This window comes from Lutra lutra, chromosome X (genome assembly GCF_902655055.1).
Source record: "Lutra lutra chromosome X, mLutLut1.2, whole genome shotgun sequence".
Classification (NCBI taxonomy): Eukaryota; Metazoa; Chordata; class Mammalia; order Carnivora; family Mustelidae; genus Lutra; species Lutra lutra.
The window spans coordinates 40,297,482-40,318,543 of NC_062296.1; the positions used below are offsets into that span (position 1 = coordinate 40,297,482).

General features: G+C 41.0%; 1 protein-coding gene across 3 annotated transcripts in view; it reads right to left on the bottom strand.

Annotated features, from left to right (window-relative positions):
* The window catches only part of IL1RAPL2 (interleukin 1 receptor accessory protein like 2), a 1,206,855-nt gene that overhangs the window by 654,068 nt on the left and 531,725 nt on the right, over window positions 1–21,062 (bottom strand). The window contains exons 1-2 of one of the 3 annotated variants that reach the window (XM_047716406.1): window positions 13,109–13,176; window positions 801–1,074 (exon numbers count right to left, since the gene is read on the bottom strand). In XM_047716406.1, the coding sequence (XP_047572362.1) occupies window positions 801–1,033 (233 nt within the window). In that variant the 5' untranslated portion in view covers window positions 1,034–1,074; window positions 13,109–13,176. Of the gene's footprint in view, window positions 1–800; window positions 1,075–12,736; window positions 12,773–13,108; window positions 13,177–21,062 lie in introns of those variants that run through there. The other 2 variants (XM_047716404.1, XM_047716403.1) reach the window with 2 other exon arrangements.

Below are 21,062 nucleotides of genomic sequence, written 5' to 3' on the forward strand. Positions count from 1 at the left end.
GTGAGCAAGATCAGAGACTCCCAAAATGGCAGAATTGAAAAGTGGTTTAAAGGTCATCTCAGCTATCTACTTCAATACATAATGCAGTCTCTATCTGAGATTCTAGATCCTAGATCGTAGCACCAGGGCAGAAGGGGAAGGAAGGACATATTATGGAATCCCTACGTATAAAACTTATTGCTTTTCACAGTAAATTTCTTGCAAGAATGAATTGTATCTGTGATATCTTCCCTGTAAAGCACCTAGGAACTGAGGATGACCATGCGTTTACAAGGTTGCATGCTGAATATTTAGATACAGTAGACTCAAGCTCACACTGCAAATTATGTGAAAAATTTTAATGGTAGCTCATTTGCTAAGAGATCTCCCAGTAGCATCCGAAGCTATTTCTATCAACAAAAAGAGACCTTGACCTAAGTGATACTTTAGGCCATTTTCATGGGCAGATATTAAGACCGTTGAGCCAACAGGCTTTATGAAAAAAAAAATCATTAATATAAGACCCTAAGATAGGGATGGAGTTGAGGAAGAAATGAATTATAAACTTTTCTAAATTATGTGAGCATACATAGTAAATGAAAGTCCCATTTTATGAAAATTTGTTAAGAATTTGCTGTCCAGTTCCAATAAATAATTAGAACTGAACTTACTGAAGCTCTACATGCACTGCAACCTTTCAAGAATATATTCACTGTATAACAGGAACAACACTTCCACATACTCCAGGCCCAATCGAAAGACTACCTGCTATGGTATTCAGCAATATTTTCATCTGGCATTCACTTTAATTTGGCACTTACCTTAAAACACAAGTGTAGAATCCACTGTCTTGTGCCTCAGCTGAGTGAAACCATATTGAATCTTCTTCTTTGCTCATCCTCACCTCCGAAAAGATGATGGGCTCTTCCAAATCACCTTTGTTTTTGTACCACATAAGCCTGAGCCCAGTGCTCTGGGCCATGCTATAGTTGGTACGAATATAACTGTAGAAAAGGGCGCATTTCACTCGTACTGGTTCTCCTGCCAAAGCCATGTATGTCTTGAGATCCACTGACCAGTCAATGCAACCATCCACTGAAAGAAAACCAGATTGGGCATTAAATGCAGTGAACACTATTAATGATAAGAGCAGCAATCATTGCCAACATGTACTGAGGACCTACTGTGAGCCAGGATTCACAGAATTTGCAGGGCAAGTGCTTTACATAGATTACCTCTACCTCTTTTAAAAATCTTCCCAGTGACTCTTTGAGATGGACCAGCATTCTCCTTAGACCTCCCAGGCAGGATCCTTAATATTCTAGCTGTGTGCCTCCAGGGAATTTCCAGTTCTCTACAATAACCATCTGCGTGGAATTGACCGGATCCTCCAAGGAGCTCCAGCACTGGTGCTTATGTGCTTGTCCCGGGGCTCTACCACTAGGTTCCAATTCCAGCAGAGCAGCCTGGCAAAAGTATTACTCCTGCCAATCATACGGCATTTGCTTCACAGGAGTGTGTGAGATTGGACTGTGAGGATGACACTGACATGTAGATTTTAGATGACTCAGATTATTTCAACAGGAACCCCACAAAAGAAATACTTCCAGGGGACCCTTGTACAGTCTAGGAGCAGCCCTGAGAGTCACTTATGATTCTTTTTTTATTATTAATTCATTTGACACAGAGAGAGAGAGATCACAAGTAGGCAGAGAGGCAAGTGGAGAGAGAGGGGAAAGAAGGCTCCCCGCTGAGCAGAGAGCCCTATGTGGGGCTCGATCCCAGGACCCTGAGATCATGACCTGAGCTGAAGGCAGAGGCTTAACCCACTGAGCCACCCAGATGCCCCTCACTTATGATTCTTATACTACAGACAAGAAAACTGAGACTCAGAGAAGTTCAGAGACTTTGCCCAGGGTCACACTGCTAATAAGTGGTAGAAAACCGGTCTCTGAATCTACAGACTGTGTTCTTAACCCCTGCCCTATACTGCCCCTGCCTATAATTGTGACAGGGACAACCGTGTTATTTGTCTTTGAGAAAAGTTGGAAGCAGTAGGCACCTAGAGTAGGCACCTAAAGATTATTTGTCATTATCTACATGTCAGTTTTCCATGGTATAACCTATTAATAGCAGATATTTAATCACAGTTCGATTTCTTTCTATACCCCAAGGACTCCCTTGCCATTCAACTGTGTTTACTCATGAGAATATATTATATTAACACCAGCTTTAATCAAATAATATTAGGTGGGTAAATCTACCATTTAAAAAAACATATACAGTAAATTCCCTCTTTTCCAGAATGGTTGGAAATGAGACACTGGCTAATTTTAATACACTAATCAGCACAATTAGCAAAGATTGTCTACCTCCAATTTCTTAATTTCAAAGAATTTCATCAAATTATGCTGCAACCCTTTATATTACTTGATTACTCTTTATAAAATAATCCTTTCATAAGCTGTATAAACACTGCCATTTTAAAATTATATGTTTCACTTATAATTTTGTAAACTCATCTGCTTCCTTTTTTTTTTTTTAAGATTTTATTTATTTATTTGACAGAGAGATTACAAGCAGGCAGAGAGGCAGGCAGAGAGAGGAGGAAGCAGGCTCCCCGCTGAGCAGAGAGCCCGATGCGGGGCTCGATCCCAGGACTCCGAGATCATGACCTGAGCCGAAGGCAGCGGCTCAACCCACTGAGTCACCCAGGCGCCCCATCTGCTTCCTTTTTTACATGTTGAGAACTCTGTACCCCAGTGCGTTTATCTTTTAACCTCAGTTCATAGGAAGCTCAGGGCTAAATGTAATACCCAAATGCAATAACTACCTTTTTTTTGGGTAAATATTTTAGAGACAGAGAGAGAGAGAGCGTATGTGCAGGTGGGGGGAGGGGCAGGCAAAGAGGAAGGGAGAGGAAGAGACTCTTAAGCAGATTGCATGCTGAGTGCGGAGCCAGACTCCAGGCTGATCTCATGACCCTGAGATCACGACCTCAGCCAGAACCAAGAGTGGGACGCTTAACTGACTGCCACCCAGGCAACCCCAAATGCCATAACTATCTTACCTCAAGATTTTGCTTTCTCTATACAAGGGTCCTTGACCTGGGGTACAAGGATACCCAGGGTGAGGGTGACTGTGTAGACTTCAAGGTTGTTATGACTATTTGCATAGTTATACTTTTTTGGGGAGATGTTCCACAGCTCTTTAACAGATCTTCAAAGGGGTCTATAGCCCAAGAAAGTTTTTGAACTCCGTGGTTTCTGATCTCTCTTTCTGACTTCATTTTTTATTGCCCTGCTACATATGGGCTTTTATAATAAGCTGCCTCAAGTCCTCTTTTGTATGTGAAATATTGATTGGAAATAAATTAATAATCAAATAAATAACTCATTTTAAATTTATAGTGAAGGGTATTTGAACTCTCTCTGAAGATTCATAAGGCACCAGATTCACCACTATGGATTTTGATGACCAATGTGCACTGTTGAAACCAAGAAGGAACGATTGGATTAGACCAAACCGGTACTTATGACTAATTATCTCTTGGGGGGCTTTTGCAGTCACTCCCTGGAATCAGTCATTTATCTGTCGTGTGTTACTCTCCTAACTGTCAGTAATAGAGGGGGGAGATCTGCTTTAGTTAAACTTTCTGGGTCATGGTAAAATTAGGGCTATCCATCTCTGGATCAAATGGAATTTTAATATTTTTTATTTTATCATCTTTAAATGAATTTTGTATTATTCCCTTTTATGGAGAGTCTGTGACACTGTTCCCATACATCAACAACAAAAACCTGGGGATAATTTAAAAAGACTCCTTAATAGTCCGGTTTTTCCCCAAACCCTAAAATGCACAGCAAGTGTTTCTGAATTAGCAAATTTGGCTTAGCAATGTAGCTTCAACCTCTATAATTACCTACTTAATAGGGAAAAAAAAAGTTTTGGGAATGTTTTTTCCACTTGTTTCCTAAATCCCTTTAGTTGCCTCCTTCAAACAATCTTTTGTATAATCTCGCTTTTACAATGTTAATGGGCTGGTTTGGCCCATTAGTGACAGGACGTGGTTGGTATTGAAGATAATAAAATATCTCCTCCTGAGACACAACAATCATACTCAATGACAGCTGAAGACATTTAATTGCCTTTACAATTAGCTTTATTATACAGACCTTGAGAATATACCAAGAATTCATTTTCTTTTAAGTACTATTTGAGCAAAATATATTTGATTTAATAGATTCATGGTTCCTTTTCCTCTGTTCTCTTGTTTAGCTAGCAGAGTGGAAGTATTTAGTTACAAGGTAGTCACCAGGCAGAAAATAGATCTGCCTAATAGATCTCCTAAATAATGGAGAAAACAATTTCCAAATGGTATCCTCTTTATTCTTTTCCATTAGTATTCACAAGGTTACAATATAAGGTATTTCAAGAAACCTGAGGGAATCTTCCCCAAAAGTAAACAAAGGATATGATACCAAGGGTCTGTGAAAGCCCATCTGCCACCAAATATTTTCCCACACCCAACTTCCATCAGTAGAAATCCATTCCCATGAGTTGAGGCATTGTAGTGTTGGACCACTACTATATTCCAACATGATAATATGACTTGTTTCTCTTGGGTTTCTATTCCTAGGTAAACAAACCAAGAGTGGGGCAAGAGGGGATATACCATGATATAGTAAATTCATTTCTTTTAGATTTGAGAGTAGTGAAGAAACTAAGAAGGATATACTGCTGTAAGAGACCTGGAAAGTCAGGTAGCTAGGCAGCATGAAGGGACTGAAATAGTGAGGTTAAGAGAGAAGCACTGAAAGGTATAAGAGAGCCACAAAAAGGAAGAGGAGAAAGGTCACATACAATTCAATTAGCCAAGATTATTGTAGGAATCAAAGGTGGTGCCACCAGAAGTCACCAGTGCAAGTCACATTTCTATCATGAAAAGGAGTTGGCAATAATATGCAACACTTTCAGGGCCCCTCACATGTTGACACTCTATAAATAATTGGCAAATAGAGATCTGTGGTGCAGCTGACAAAGGTGCAGACTATGGCCAGGTTGGTGACATAGTGTAATTGAATAACCTACAGAGGAAGCCAGCCTGCGAAGCTTCATCTCATCAGCACAGGCCTGTAATCCAGAGTGATCCAGCCCCATTCTGTTTACAACTCCAGTCACATCTGCTTAAGTTGGCCCCCAAAGAGCTCCTAAGAAAAGTGGTTTCTGGACAGACCAGCTTCTCCCGCAGGTGATTTGAGAACTGGGTTTCACTGACCAGCCAGAAGTGTAAATAGAGGCACTACAAGAAGAAAACCACTTTTCCCCCCAAAAGAGTGAAATTCTATTGGATTGAAGCTTGCTACAGCACAATCTCATCAAATTGTAAGTGAATGCTGCCTGTTCTCTGCTTCACAAAAACTCAATATGGTTATAAATATACCTGTCATTCCATTAGAAAATACCTCCTATTTCTAAATTATCCATTCTGTGTTCACTCCTAAGTCTTATGAATGGCAATTCAAGTATTAAAAAAACTGTATTTTTTTAGATTCTCATCTCTACTCCCTTGATTTACATTTCTGTAAAGCTCACGAAGTTATTACTCTCAGTTTAGCCTTGTTGGCAGAAATGCTTTAATATCTGAGCTATCCAAAACAATTATAACAGAGCAAAAAAGCCCCTTCTTTAAAACCCAGGTCTCTGGGCACCTGGGTGGCTCAGTGGGTTAAACTTCTGGCTCCTGGCTTCTGCTCACGTCATGATCTCAATATCCTGGAATGGAACCCCATGTCCGCCTCCCAGCTCAGTGAGGAGTCTGCTTCTCTGCCTCTCTGCCCCACGCTCGTGCATGTATGTGTGCTCTCTCTCTCTCTCTCAAATAAAAATAAATCTTTAAAAAATCTCCGTTTTAATTATTTTCATTCCTATCTGCCAAATAGGTATGTTCTTGGGGAGTCTGACATAAAGATTCAAATAGAAACAACAACAACAACAAAAGAACTGTATGAGCACATAAGGGGACATACCAGTATCCACGCAATTTATTTTGCCAAGAGGAGATTCCTAGGGGTAAACTAAAATACAATCCCATGGGACGTGCCCTGGGTGACAAAAGAAAATCTATTTAGCCTCTTTATAGACAAGCCTTGGCTTTCTCCTCAAAACAACCAGGAGAGGAAAACCTGCTACACCTACCTGCTGTGAAAACAAAGCTCTGAGAAAAGTTCATAAATCCATAAAAAGAGGATAAGAGTTTAACATAAATAATAATTATAATATTATTTTAGAAAAAAATATTGTGTACAGTAAAATTACACTTTAGTGGCTATATACATTACAATTTTTATTGGGGGGTAGGATATATAGCTGTGTTTAGAATTGCCAATTCAGGATTTCTACCCCAAATTAGGACTCTGTTTAGGTAAAATGGCTAATTAGCACAGCGGAAAATAAGCAAGCTCCAGATATCTTGATGATATTCATTAAAACTTAAGTTCTCTGCCTCGGATATACATCTAGTATTAGTTTACTATGTGTCTGTGATTAATAAATTCATTTGTTAACGAGCTGTTTTCTTTTAACTATGTCAACTATATCCCTTTCATATTTGTGATCAACAGGACAATTATTAGGGGCAATTCATCAAATCACCACTAGAGGGGGAGCTGTCCAAGTTTTTTGCGTAGCACTCAGATTCCCCACCTAACCTCTAAAACTAAAAATATTGCTATCTGCCAACCACTGGTTGCTGGGGAGGGATCACAGCACAACTAGGGAATGCACCACTGTGTGTGACAGAAGGAGCCAAAAGTTGAGCATGCGGCTGAGTTCTTGCTCAAACTGGGTAATCAGGTTACACACACAGCAGGTAGATGACCCAAAACAGAAAGGCGTAACAGCAGCTACTGGCATTCATTGAGCCTCTCTTTGGTACAGAATAGCTGGGTGCCATGATAGATGCTTTGCATATTTTTTTCTCATTTTATTATCCTGTTAACTCTGGGAGGTAGGGACTCTTATTCCCATTTTACTGAGGGGAAAAAAAAAAACCCTCAGAGTTTAAATAACTTGCTTAAGGTTACCCAAGTTGTGGTACTAGAGTGTGGATCCCAGCATAGGTGAAGAACTTACATTCTTCATTGTTGTGTGTTCTATACATTGCCTCCTATACTCCTCATCCTCGCTCAAGAGCTATTAAAATACTAAGGTTTGCTTAATGCTATCCAAATTGTCGTTTGTATTCCAAAGAACATTGATCTGTCCAGTAGAGCAGACCTTTCCAGCTGAATGATAATCTATCCCCAAATAATAACCATTGTGGCAATAATAGCCATCAAATAATGTTTGCCTATTATTTATCTATGAATTACACACAGTACTTACAGAGTAATGAATTCTAAATAATTTGTGTACTTGATTTAACTTCTGAAGAGCAGATCTAAGACTTGGATCAATTTTATCTGACCCATATTGACATATTTAAAATTAAATATCTAGGAATGATCACCCAATTCCTAAAATCATAACCTAGGAATAGAATTGTGTGTTTATCTTAACATTTGTACTTATGTATTATAATTATTGAACACAATGTTATTCTTACTCTTGATATTTTAATATGGGAGTTAAATGCTTTCTGTTTCTTTCTCAGTTCTCCCCCAAACACAGAACTAATAACAAGTTTCTTTTCATTTATACCCATCATGGTGAACACTATCTGCCTCAGTTAGGCAACCTCAGACATAAGAAGTCAAACTCTCTGAGAAGTTAATGGCCTGTGCCCTTACTGCTGGACCCATGGCTCCTTACTTCCAGCCTGGAAATATGGACAGAGTTGTTTTGTTATTTTTTAAATAAAATTCTGTCAGTAGAAAAAAAATGTTTTAAAAATTTCATCTGTGCATCAGTATCCATCAATAGAGAAAATATCTGCCACCCCAGCTCTATAAATACAATGAGTGATTATTGCTTCGGGTTTTAAAAAGTATTTCTACGCTTTTTATGAATTGGATTATATGCTTTCCTTTCAAGTTTACCCCCTACCATTTGTCAATGGGAAAGTTCTGCCTAAATGAAGTCTTTCATCTCATTTCAACCTAGTTATTATGCTTAATAATGGGCTGGCAACCATCTTCATTTCCCTTTCATTACAGGATCTGTGCTATGCTTTGTCAAGATCATTCCTTAGATCTTTACCAGACAAATGAGCCTCAAGTATGTTCTGGAGGTGAAGCCACATGAAACATTACAACCAACTCCTCAACTCCTGATTACCTGAGGCCTGATGAGAGCTTCCTTGGGAATTAGTCACTAGTCAGGAGCCCTTCTCAGATGCACTGATGTTAATTTGAAGGCTGCGGCAGCAAATGAGCCTGTGGGAGACAGTATATCTGCACTGTCCGCCAACCCCACTAGCAGGCTTTCTGCTGCCCCCTCAAATCCAGGATGCTTGGCAGTGAATTTATCTTCCACGCCAAATCTGCCCGCCTCCTATGTCTGCAGTCATCCAAATCAAAATCGTTCGAAGTCATCCCTGAATCTTGCCTTTTCCTTCCCACTGACCTCCCCCTGCTCCTCCCAAAAAGACATTAAAGTTTGTCATTTCTGAAAAGTTACTTAAATTCTTCCCCTCCTCTCCATCCTCACAGATGTGAAAGTCCAGGTCCTTCTCCTATCTTGTTTGGACTATTGTAATTCCCTTCTAAATGATTTTCTGACTTTCACATTCCAATCTGTTCTTTAAAGTGCTACTAAGTGATCTTTCTGAAATATATCCATGTCCTTTCACTGCTCAAAACCTACAATGGCTCCCAGGATTCACATCCCTAAGCCTAGCTCCCCAGCTCACTCTAGACTGCCTGTTGTTTCTACCCCTCCCCACAGTTCTGCACATATCCTGCACTTCAGTCAGTACTCACCTTCCCTGCCATTCACTTTCCTCTGCCTTTGCCTTTCAGGTTTCTTCCTCTAGAATACCCTTTGTCTCTGTGCTATCTACTGAGATCCTACTAATCCTCCAAGATCCAGCTTCAAACACCACTTGTATGAAACTATTCATTGCCCCATGTGAATTCTTTCCCCTGTAGTGCTCTCACCACATGCTTGTCTACACATCTCCCCAGTTAGGCGGGAGTCTCATTTACTTTGTATTTCTGGGAAAAGGTCTGAAGAATTGTACATAGTAGGCACTCATTAATCTTTATGGCATGAAATCATGTGGGTTTTTCTTTCCCCAAACAAATTTACTAATAATCGAAAGTTGTGTGAATTTATCAAAGACCTTAAGATTCCTCCTGCTGGGGACACCTGGGTGGCTCTGTCGGTTAAGCATCTGTCTTCTGCTCAGGTCATGATCCCAGGGTCCTGGGATTGAGTCCCATATCAGGCTTCCTACTCAGTGAAGAGTCTGCTTCTCCCTCTCCCTCTGCCCCTTCCCCCAGCTTGTGTGTGCGCTCGCTCTCTCTCTCTCTCTCTTTCTCTCACTCTGTTCTTGCCCTCTCTAAAATAAATAAAATCTTTTTTTTATTATGTTAGTCTCCATTCAGTATATCATTAGTTTTTGAGTAAAATCTTAGGGAAAAAAAAAAAGATTCCTCCTGGTGCTTCCCACCACAGAAAACAGTGATGTATCCAAACTCTGATAGGAATGTCAAGAGATAGACCCCAATGTACAAAATGTGTTCACAAGAACAAATGCCTGCCACCTTTCCATTAGCCTGTATCACTAGAAACAGAATAACTAAATAAACTATGCCACATTCCTGCTCCAGAACCCATAATCCCCCGGCAAGTCAGCTAAACTCACCAACTCTACCACCCAAGCTCTTCCAAATTAGGCCCTACCTATCAAAATGCCTTACTCTTGACAGGCTGACCTTCTTCCTCCCAGTCCTACCCTAGCCCTCCTTGTCAGGAAACAGTTATGCTGTGGTTCCTTACCCACAGAGCTCTTCCCTGTCTACACCCTCACGCCATTTCTTCCACCTTCCACACCTCCCCAACCAAATTTTAGTCATGCCCTGAGCTTAGCTTACCTAGGTATCAAGGTGGAAGTGGCATCCCAGTTTTCCTGCAATATTGATTGACACATAAGCCAAGGTCAGAGACCCCTCATGGTTTTTTTTTTTTTTTTTCCGCTTTCATATCATTGCTCCTCGAGTACCTCCTGGACCAGACACTTAGTAGGTCTTACTGAATGTAGTTTTATATATTCTCATTCCATGACAACTTGCACAATTAAGTGCAAATAGAATAAGCTGCTTTGGTTAATTAATTTTCACATTAGCTGGAGGTTAACCTTTAGATTGTTGAAAGTCTTCTCTAAAACGTCCAAATCCACTTTTCTACGTTAGTAAGTAAAGAATCATGATGAGACTAAAATCTTTCTGGATTGACTGAGGTTTTGTCAGGCCCTCTGTGTCATCACCCTAGACCCCAATGCCAAGACAGTGTAAGAAAAGGCCATAACAGCATGAAAAGAGTAGAGTTAGCTAGAGATCAGAACCCCTGGGCTCTCATTCTACCTCTGCCTCTTTAAAAAGATACATGACATCTGAGAAAGTCAGTTTCTACTCTGAGAAGAAATGGAGGCATTACACTAGACAAGCTTAACCCAGCACCAATAAAACAGATTCTATGATGGTTGATGAAGACTTTGGTCAAGAAGACAATCTGAATATGTGCTAAATTGGAAAATCTCCCCTGGCAACCTTCTTTTTCTTTTTTTTTTTTTTTCTTAATTTCAAAATTACAGAGAACCAAAAAAAAAAAATTACAAATCCTATGATTTTACCATCCAAATTTAATAATGTTAACTTTTTTTTCCAATTTGCTTTCAGTAGCTTTGTCTTATTAAAAAATTAAAGCATTGCAGATATAGCTAATGTCCCCTTTAACCATCATACACAGTCCCATCCTTACCTCAAACCCCTGTCTGGATATAAACACTATTCCCTCCAACATTTAGATTCTTGCACACATTAATAGGTACCCTGAAGAAAAATTACTGTGGTGACTAAAAGCTTGCTTTACAATGGGGAGTATAGGTGGGAATAAAAGCCAGTGAACTGAGGGCTCTTGTGATGTGGGTTCCAGTCAGCTGAGGTCTCATAGAGTATGCATAGAGGTGTGCACATACCCTGTAGAAGCACACACTGCCCCTCTCACACATGGAGCCTTAGTGCAGGCAACCCTCAGAATCTACAAGCATTTTCCACCCAAAGTTAGTTGTTTCCATGCCATGCACTGCCACACAAATTTCAGGATGAGACCTCTGATACTGTCGAAGTTGTCGAAGATAGATGCTCTGTCATGGAGAGAGCTCTGTTATGGGCAGAGACACAATTGCTGCTCATTAAATAGCGAGGTCCTAAAAGTTACAAGCAGAGCCCACATCTTCAATTCTACCCTTGGCTGCCCCTACTGCAAATCAAATTCTGTGTCAACTAGGATACACAGACTCCAAAGTTAAGTGCCAATTAGGACTTACTCATCTTCTTTAGCTAACTTATTTCCTCCTCCATTTGCAAGCTTAGCACATCATTGGGCTACCACAAACCCCTCCTCATGCTGAGCTAACTAAATAATGGAAACCCTCTGCTGCCTCTGACTGTCAGGGGCTATAAGGATTAAATACATCAGTGCACTTCAAGTGCTTACTTCAAGTGCTTAGAACAGTGCCTGGCACACAGACAATACTCAGCAAGTATTTTCTATTACTACTTTGACTACTGCTAGTATTCCTATTAACTATATATCTAGTTTACTAATTCTTCTACCATACTTCCCAAGTGTTTACATATAACAGTGCACATTATTTCAACAAAAAGTATCTTTTTTTAGTTAGGTCATTGATTTTTTTTTTTTCAAATTTGGAGCAGAGATAAGTCATATTACTGATAAATTTCATTTCAGGACTGTGAAGGGTCATTACGAAATATTTTGACATGATATATATTTTCATATTAATTATATATGATAGAATAATAGGTGCATACGTATATAGGTGTAATGCTACAATATTATTAAAGATTGAATATTTACATTTTTAATTGACATATTTTATAAATGACATATTTATGTACAGACTGCATATAATACTTGAAGTTTAAATTTACACATAACATATTTTCCTTATATTTATGTAATCATAATATAACTTATAGAATAAAATTAATTGTTATAACTAAATGTATATTGATGGTAATTGTTTGAATCATATGAAATTGCTGTTTTTATAAACCAAAAAAGTTAAATATTGAAAACTGAATGATTCATCCTAATATATACTTTATATAAAATATCACATATTTAAACAAACATTTATCAAAGTTGTAACTATCCTAAAAAGGAAGAGTAGAGTTGAGACTTCCATGTTAGCTGGTAGATATTTTTATTATTTGTTAACACAAATTGGTCTGTGCTAGGGCCCTTCTGATAATTTATAAAACCAGCAGAGCTGCTGCTTCTAGCTTCCAGGCCTTTGCAATGGCTGTGCCCTATGCCTAGTACACCGTTCCCTCAGATATACCCTTAGCTCCCTGGCTACCAACATCCTCCACTTACCGGTTCAAATAAGTTGGGGGTGGGGCAATTGCTGGTTCCTGGACTGGCCAAAGGGATGAGTTGCTTGATAACCTCCGCCCATTCACATCATCTCCAGAACCATCTCCCAGACCTGAACACTTCCCTTCCTTACCCCATACCCAAAGCGCATCTGATTCCCATCCGCTCGCAACGTGTGCAGGGTCCGCACCGTGAATGCCAGCCTCATTCAGATCGGTGTCTAGGAAGGGCGAGAAAGGAAGGGGGAAGCAGTTTCTCCCCTCCGCTCCCCCAATGGCAGCTCCGCCCGGTCTCCTCCCCATCCCGACTCCTCTTCAGGACTGGGGGCAACCGCAGCCCTGGCGCACCTGAGTGCGGTTCGGCTCACTTGGCCTCGAGGAAGAAATGTCCACAACACAGGCGCAGTGAAGCGCCTCTCCTCAGCGACTGCTAGAAGGTAGCGTGTTCTGGGGAGAGCGTGGAGAGAAGCGCAGTGGGCTCTGGGGCCGCAGGCCAGCCAGGAAGCGAGGGACTGGGCTGGAGAGGGGGTAGGAAGGAGGGGGATGCGGCGCGGCTTAAGTACCTGTAGCACCAAAGAGCCCAAGACGTTGCTCAAGGGGGCGCCATCCACTGCAGAGCTGGCTCCAGCCCTCCCTGTCAGGGAAATGGCCCGACTCAGAGCACTTCCTGGGTATAGTCTGCATCTGCGTAGTGTTAGCGCCATAATCATAGTTTCACTACCCCGGATGCTGGCCTCGCCTTCTCCTCTCTCGGAATTGGGTATGGTTATAGGACATTCCGTAATATTACTTTGCGCAGTTAGGTTAACTTTAAAGAACTAAATATATATCACTGTGCCCGGGTATTGACTGTCTCCGTGATAAAAGGAGCATAATTAATATTGACCGTATTTAAATTAATATTACAATGTTATAATATTAGTTACACTGGAAGCACCTCCAGGAAGACCCATGCTATGCTTTACCATTTATTCATTGGGGATAATGACTGTCCATCCATTATTATTTGTGCTTACATTATTATTAACTATATTATTTATTCACCTTTATAGTATCCATTATTATAATTAAGGTCATAATTAAGTTATTATGTCATTAATCATTATCATAATGAATACCACAATTCTATTAACTATTATGTATACCATAATTGTATTATTTATTATAAATGTTAAAGTAAGTATAGCACAGTTTAATAATTTACTAATAAAAATAATTAATACTAAATTTAAAAAATTAATACTAAAATAATTCTATACTACTAAGAAACCCTGATGTTAACCTTTTCATCTCAACAGAATCAGGATAACTGAGGTAAAGCATTAATGCAGTTAATTGCATTATTATATATTTTTTTAAAAACTACTGTAACTACCATTCCTGGTAATGCTGGTATAACAATCTTCCCCTCTTGGAAATGGCATAATGATATTGCATGATTAATGTTCTTATTATTATTGCTAATGTTATTTTAGCATCTACCTTAATAATGGATATCAATACAAGAATAATGATGTTATCTGATACCGCCTCTGAAATGGAGATGAATTTGGAATATTGATAATTTACATTACATTGATATTATAATCTAATTATTACCACTCCTGAGAATCTTGGCATGCATCTGTAAAATGGACATAATTATGAGTCATCACTGATATTGTAATTTGCATTTATGTTAGTACTATAGTTGTAATTAGTGCTACTAGGAATAATGGTTTCTTGTAAACTAGGGAGAAATTCACACCTCACAATGTTTTTATCAGATTTAAATGAGTCAAAACTTGGCACACCATACTAATGATGATAATATTAATAATAGGAAAGTTTCTTAACTCCTTACTGTGTATCAGGTACTGCTTAAGTGTTTTACATGCATTGATTCAATCTCCACAACAACCATGTGAGCAGATAGGTATTAAAGATATCCCCAATTTACATTTGAGCAAACTGAGATTCAGAGAGGTTAAATGTCTTGCCTGATGTTCCACAACCAGTTTGATTCCAGGTTCCATTTTCTTAACCACTGCTTGGGTATTCATGGGAATAATTATCACATATAACTAATATTTTTATCCAAGTTACTATCTTATTATTATGGTACATCAGAAAAGAATGAGGGTTTCCTTCTTTTTCATCATAAAATAGCCATAGGCACCAGGCACAGGCAGCGGCTGGTATTAGAGGTGCTGATGTTTGGGATCTAGGCAGGGTTGGGGTGACCAGAGTAGGAGCGGGGGGAGAGAAAGCTATCTCTCCTGATGTTGTCAGGAGACACATTTGAAGTAACTCAGATCGAAAGCATCTGGTAGAGTGTTGGTGCACAATAAATGCTTCTTAAAGGTTTGGTTAATCTTTCATTAGCTGCTTAGTTAGCTTCCTAGTAGCCCAGACAAAAAGAAAAAGCAAATTTTAGAAAGGAAAATTGCAAAGAAAGGTACTATTCTTGATGCTGAGGTAATGAGTGCTTTTTCTCTCACCACCTGTGACACCACCCTCTCCACCTTCCCTGAATTCCCTGGTCAAAGAAAGATACCTTATGTCAACAGCCTGTTGTTCACAGCTGTTTACACAGGTAGTATTTGGCATCACACAGTGGTGCAAGGCTTCCAGCCTGCATGTGTCCAATACACACTTGGATAAGATCCATCTCAATCGATAACACCCTGGAAGACTAGAGGGAATGGAGTGAAGAAGGTAAAGGGATGAAAGATGATGTCTGGGTGAGGGAGGCATTGAGAGAAGGAACAAAGGAGATTTGTTAATGGGATAGAGGTTTGTCAGCCCCTCATAACAAGGAATGGGAGGCAAGGGCTCCTTCTAGGAGTGGTGGGAGGTTGAAGGTAAGACTTAAAGGTAGCATCAGGTGAAAGTCTGTTTAAAATGCTGTTAGAACCCCAAGTACACCAACCCCAACACCAGTCTGCACATGAGTAGAAGGCTGGATGAAAGATCTCTAGAGGGTAAAACAGAGAGGGGATGGTTTACCTGAGCATGCCTACACAGGCCAGGCCACAGTTCCTTATTAATAATTACCTATTTACCGATGAGTTTGGGCATTTTGCAAAACCTTTGAGAATAATACAGCCCAGACTGCCACAGTTAGAGCCATTGGAACAAGGATCCCCAGACTCCACCAAACTATGGAGCCCACCAATCCATGGAAGCCTGACACTTCTTCTACCCTCCTGCAAGACAAAGTTAAATGCCACACACCCCATTTTCCTGCTGCTCTTTGCTTTGCTCCTGGCTCTGTCCCAAACCACTCCTGAGCAAGCCTGCAGTTGTGTACCCACCATACCGCTAAGTAATTCAGTGTGACTCAGACATGGGTGGGCCTGGACAGCAATATGTCCCTGCCATATAGGTCTCACCATGCAATTCCAGAGGGGTAAGTAATGCCTCCATTTAAGGAGGCTGGGAGGGGGGAGGTATCTTTCCACATTCTTTTTAGGAGACTTAGGGATAGGGGAATCTTAAGTCCCAGAATTCTAAGAGTCCTCCTGACACATTTCTCCCTCCTTCCATGCTCACCTCCAGTCATTGTAGCTCAGTTTCTGGGACCCATCAACTTCACTAGATTATAAATTGTTAAGAGATAATAATTGCCCAGGTATGCCTGTCATCTTCTCCCTACATCCATCTCCTGAACTGAAATATGTTCCTAGACTTTGCTTTGCCTGAAGGCATGGGGTAGCTCTCTGGGGCCTGACATTCCTGGTGAAATAGTAAGTCCCCCCACCCCCTAAACACTCTTGTAGCAGACAGAAATCCTACAGTGAGATGGGGTGCCTGGGTGGCTAGTCGGTTAAGTGTCTGCCTTCGGCTCAAGTCACGATCCCAAGGTCCTCTGATCAAGCCCCACATCAAGCCCTGCGTCAGACTCCCTGCTCGCAGGGAGCCTACTTCTCCCTCTGCCTTTCCCCACTGGTATTCTCTGACCCACCACCTTATTCTCTCTCTCTCTCTCAAGTAATATTTTTAAAACTCTTAAAAAAAAAAAGAAATCCTACAATGACACACCAAAGATGCCCTGTCCTCATCCTTAGATCTTGTGAATATGATGAAATACCACTTCTGTGATAATGTTGTTATATGGCACAGTTGACCATAAAATAGGGAGATTATTCAATAGGGTCTAACCCAAGCACATGAGTACTGGAAAGCAGAGAGCTTTCTCTAGCTGCAGAAGAAAGGGAAGTCAGAGAAAGTTGAAGTGTGAGAAACACACAATGCAGGACTGCTGGCTTATGAAGATGGATTGGGGCCCTTAAAAAGGAAAGCAAGAACCTGAAGACACAGAGATTGGCTCCTGGCCAACAGCCAGCAAGGCAGTGGGCATTTCAACCCTCCAGCCAACAAAAGCTGGATCTTTCCAACACCCTGAATGAGCACAGAAGGATTCTTCCCTTGGAGCTTCCAAGAGGCAAGCAAGGCTGACACTTGACTTTGGCCTTCTGAGACCTTAAGCAAAAAACTCAGGTGAACCCAACCAGACTTCTGACCTACCAAACGGTGAGCTAATAAATGGGTATTGTTTAAAGTTGCTGAATTTTTGACAACTTAATATAACTAATAGAAAACTAGTATAATATCTTAATCTCCACCCCTTTCCTTTTCATTTCACAGACTCTCAGGACCCTAAGGAAGCCTTGCACATTAGTTCCTCTCCTTGTTCATTCTGGAGGATGACTGGTTTCATCTGTAAGGTAATGTCCCCAATCTCTTGCCCTTCCTGCCTTTGTCCTGCTCAAACTCTTTGACCTCAGGCCTTTTCCACATGCATTTTGTCCATCGAGTTTCCCCAAACTGTCGTCCCAGGACTGCCAAACACAGCTGATTCTTTCTTTGTCCCAGGTCATCCTGGTGCTGGTGCTGATGGCTGGCAGACCATAAGGTGTCCTTGTCAATGGGGTGCACTGTGCTGACCCTCTCCAGTGTCTTTGAGGGTTGGGACTGTGCCATTCTCCAAAATGCCATCTGACCTACTTCTGTTCAAGCTTAGCTGAGATAGGTTCTCCTGGAAAAGGTGTGAAAGTTCTATGAATGTACCCTCCCCAGGTGTTTCTGCAGCCTCAGGGACTGTTCCCTTTGACTTCCAGCCTTCCTGAGTCCATCTGCCTCTTTTCTAGTCCCTTTTCTTTTCCTCGTCTCTTCCTAAGATAGAGGAGAAGGACAGGAAGTGTGAAGGGAAGTACAGTGCCCCTTCTACCTCCTGGTACTGCCCTGACTCTTTTGCCCGAACTCCTGCTCCAAAGCAAGTGACACATGGTGCCTGTGGGTAGATGTTCCCATGAACCACCCCATCACCTAAACAATGCCACATGCTTCAGCTGCCTACCCATGAGGCCTGGGAAATGTGACAAGATTCTAATGGATCCCAGCTGTCAGCTTCACACCTGACTATGGACTCCCCATGACTTGCTCCTTTTCTATAGACGATCATCTTTGCTAAGATCCTCAACCTTCCCAAGACCATCAACTCCTGGGTGTTCTGAAGTACTGTTGAGATTCTGTTTACTAATCAGGTTGCCTAATCACAGATGTGTTCACTTTTGACAGTACCTTAAGAGGTACATTTGAAATATACGCACTTTTTTTTTTAGATTTTTATTTATTTATTTATTTATTTGACAGAGAGATCACAAGTAGGCAGAGAGGCAAGCAGAGAGTGAGAGAGGGAAGCAGGCTCCCTGCTGAGCAGAGAGCCCAATGAGGGGCTCGATCCCAAGACCCTGAGATCATGACCTAGGCCGAAGGCAGAGGCTTAACCCACTGAACCACCCAGGTGCCCCTGAAATATGCACACTTTTCTATACATGTTATTGCTACAGCTGAGATTTTTATTTTACCCTACTTACAAGCTAATAAGTCATCCTGTCTCATGGATGCTGATAGAAGAATAAGACCTCTGGATTGGAAACAAGGGATAGTATTATTTTCAGGACAGCAAGCAGCATGAACACTTTTTGCATAGATTCTCCTTTTCTCTCCAATCTGACAGGAACAACACAGAGAAGTCCAGGTTTGACCAAACACTGAGCTTGGGAAAAGGTACCAATTTGTAGCAAGCACTAAACAAGGCCAGTCTTTGTCCTGAGAGAGACATTACCTCATCCCTCAAAGGCTGCATGCTGCAAACACAACCCTGAGAAATGGCCCAGGTAAAGAACAGATAGGGCCTTGCATTCTTGGCATAACCAGTAAGGTACATAGGAGTACAGATTCTCCCCTCAAACAGTTATTCTCAATAAAATTTACCAAAAATATCCTGTCTGACAACACCTCCCACCAATGACAAATCTTCCTCCTCCTGCTCTCAACTCCTCCTCCTTCCTTCTCTCTTCCATCCACTTACCCACACTTTTGGTGCTATTACTTTTCCAAACTGCACTGTTTTCACCCCATCCAGAGCATGAAATCTAAACTAGAGAAGGAGCTGTATCCAGAGAGATCTGGAATGTTGTCACATCGTCAATCCTCTAGAAAAATTTCCTGAAGCATGACTCACCTGCAGTGGTGGTGGCCTTAGAGAGGTCTTCCCTGTTCCCCATAGTGTTAACCTCCACCCTTTGGAGTCTGTATGTTCAAGGGAGACATAAGCAGGTGAGTTGGGGTAGAGATCAGAGGGAATGTGGTCAACAGGGTATGGTCTGTTCACATTCATACATTGGTACACACAGAGGTTTTGACTATTTTAGTTAGCACTGAACACAGGAGGCATTCAGCCTAAACAGGAACAAATGGGGTATCAGGACCAATGTCGACTGATATGTTCCCTAACATATAATGGAGGCTAGATCACCTTCCATCACCTTCTTTGACAGACCTCTCAAAACCTAAGGCAGTGAAAAAAGACTACCCTTCACAATACAAACCTGGCTTTATCCTCTGTGTTGCAGGGTTATAGCGGGTGAGGACAAAGGGAGGATGGGGGAGCAAGATAGCCTGTGGGAGCCCTAGCATGAGCCTCACCTTCTTCCTGACTTTCACATTCCTGTTCCTTCTATCCCTGTATACAACCACTTGTAGTGACGTGTGTCTGCTGCATTCATCTTCACAGATCTCATACTGCATATCAGATGTGGGTGATTCCAGAGGGCCTCCGCATAGGAAACCTTTCCCACCATGGACCCCAGAGGTTCCTGTCACAGCTGTAGGGAGAGTCTGGGGATACCTACTGTGAGTATGGTCTGTCTCTAGAGACACCACATCTCCCATGGTCAGATGGGGCCATTCTGTTTGAACTCTGAGGTCAAGAGGGTGAATTCCCAGGAGATTTAAACATTCTTTCTTCAGTAGAGGTGGAACCTGAGAGAAAGTCTTAGACCCCTCTGAAACCTGAGCTTTCTTCTTTTAAATCTCCCTGTCTATTTAATTTTTTTATTTAAATTCATGTTAGTTAACATACAGTGTTTATTCATTTCAGGGTTAGAATTTAGTGATTTATCAGTTGATATATACCCAGTGCTCATTACATCAAGTGCCCATCACCCATTTACCCCATCCCCCTGACCTGCCTCCCCTCCAGCAATCCTCAGTTTGTTTCCTAGGTTTCAGTGTCTTTTATGGTTTGCCTCCCTATTTTTATCTTATTTTATTTTTCCTTCCCTTCCCTGGGTTTATCCATTTTCTTAAATTCCATATATGAATGAAATCATATGGCATTTGTCTTTCTCTGACTGACTTACTTCACTTAGCATGATACCATCTAGTTCCACCCATGTCCTTGCAAATGACAAGATTTTATCCTTTTGAATGGCTAACTAATATTCGATTGTATATCTACACACACACACACATACACACACACTCTCTCTCTTCTTTATCCATTCATCTCTCAGTGGACATCTGGGCTCTTTCCATAGTTTAGTTATTGTGGACATTGCTGCTATAAACATTGGGGTGCATGTGCTGCTTCAAACCACTATTTTTATATCCTTTGGATAAATACCTAGTAGAGCAATTGCCGGGTCATAGGCTAGTTTTTGAGGAACCTCCATACTGTTTTCCAGAGTGACTGCACCAGTTTGCATTCCCACCAACAGTGTAAGAGGGATCCCCTTTCTCCACATCCTTACCAACATCCATTGTTTCCTGACTTGTTTATTTTAGCCATTCTGAAAGGTGTGAGGTGGTATCTCATGGTTTTGATTTGGATTTCCCCGATGCTGTGTGATGTTGAACATTTTTTCATGTGTTTGTTAGCCATTTGTATGCCTTCTTTGGGGAAATTTCTCTTCATGTCTTCTGCCTATTGCTCTACTGGACTTCTTGATTTTTGGGTGTTGAGCTTGATAAGCTCTTTATAGATTTTGGATACCAGCCCTTTATCAGATATGCCATTTGCAAATATCTTCTCCCATTCTACAGGTTGCCTTTAGTTTTGCTGACTGTTCCCTTTGTTGTGCAACAGTTATTTATCCTGATGAAGTCCCAATAGTTCATTAAATCCTACTGTCTCTTTTATCTCAGTTCTGCTGGCTCAATAATCCCCCCCAGAATATGAGCTAAACA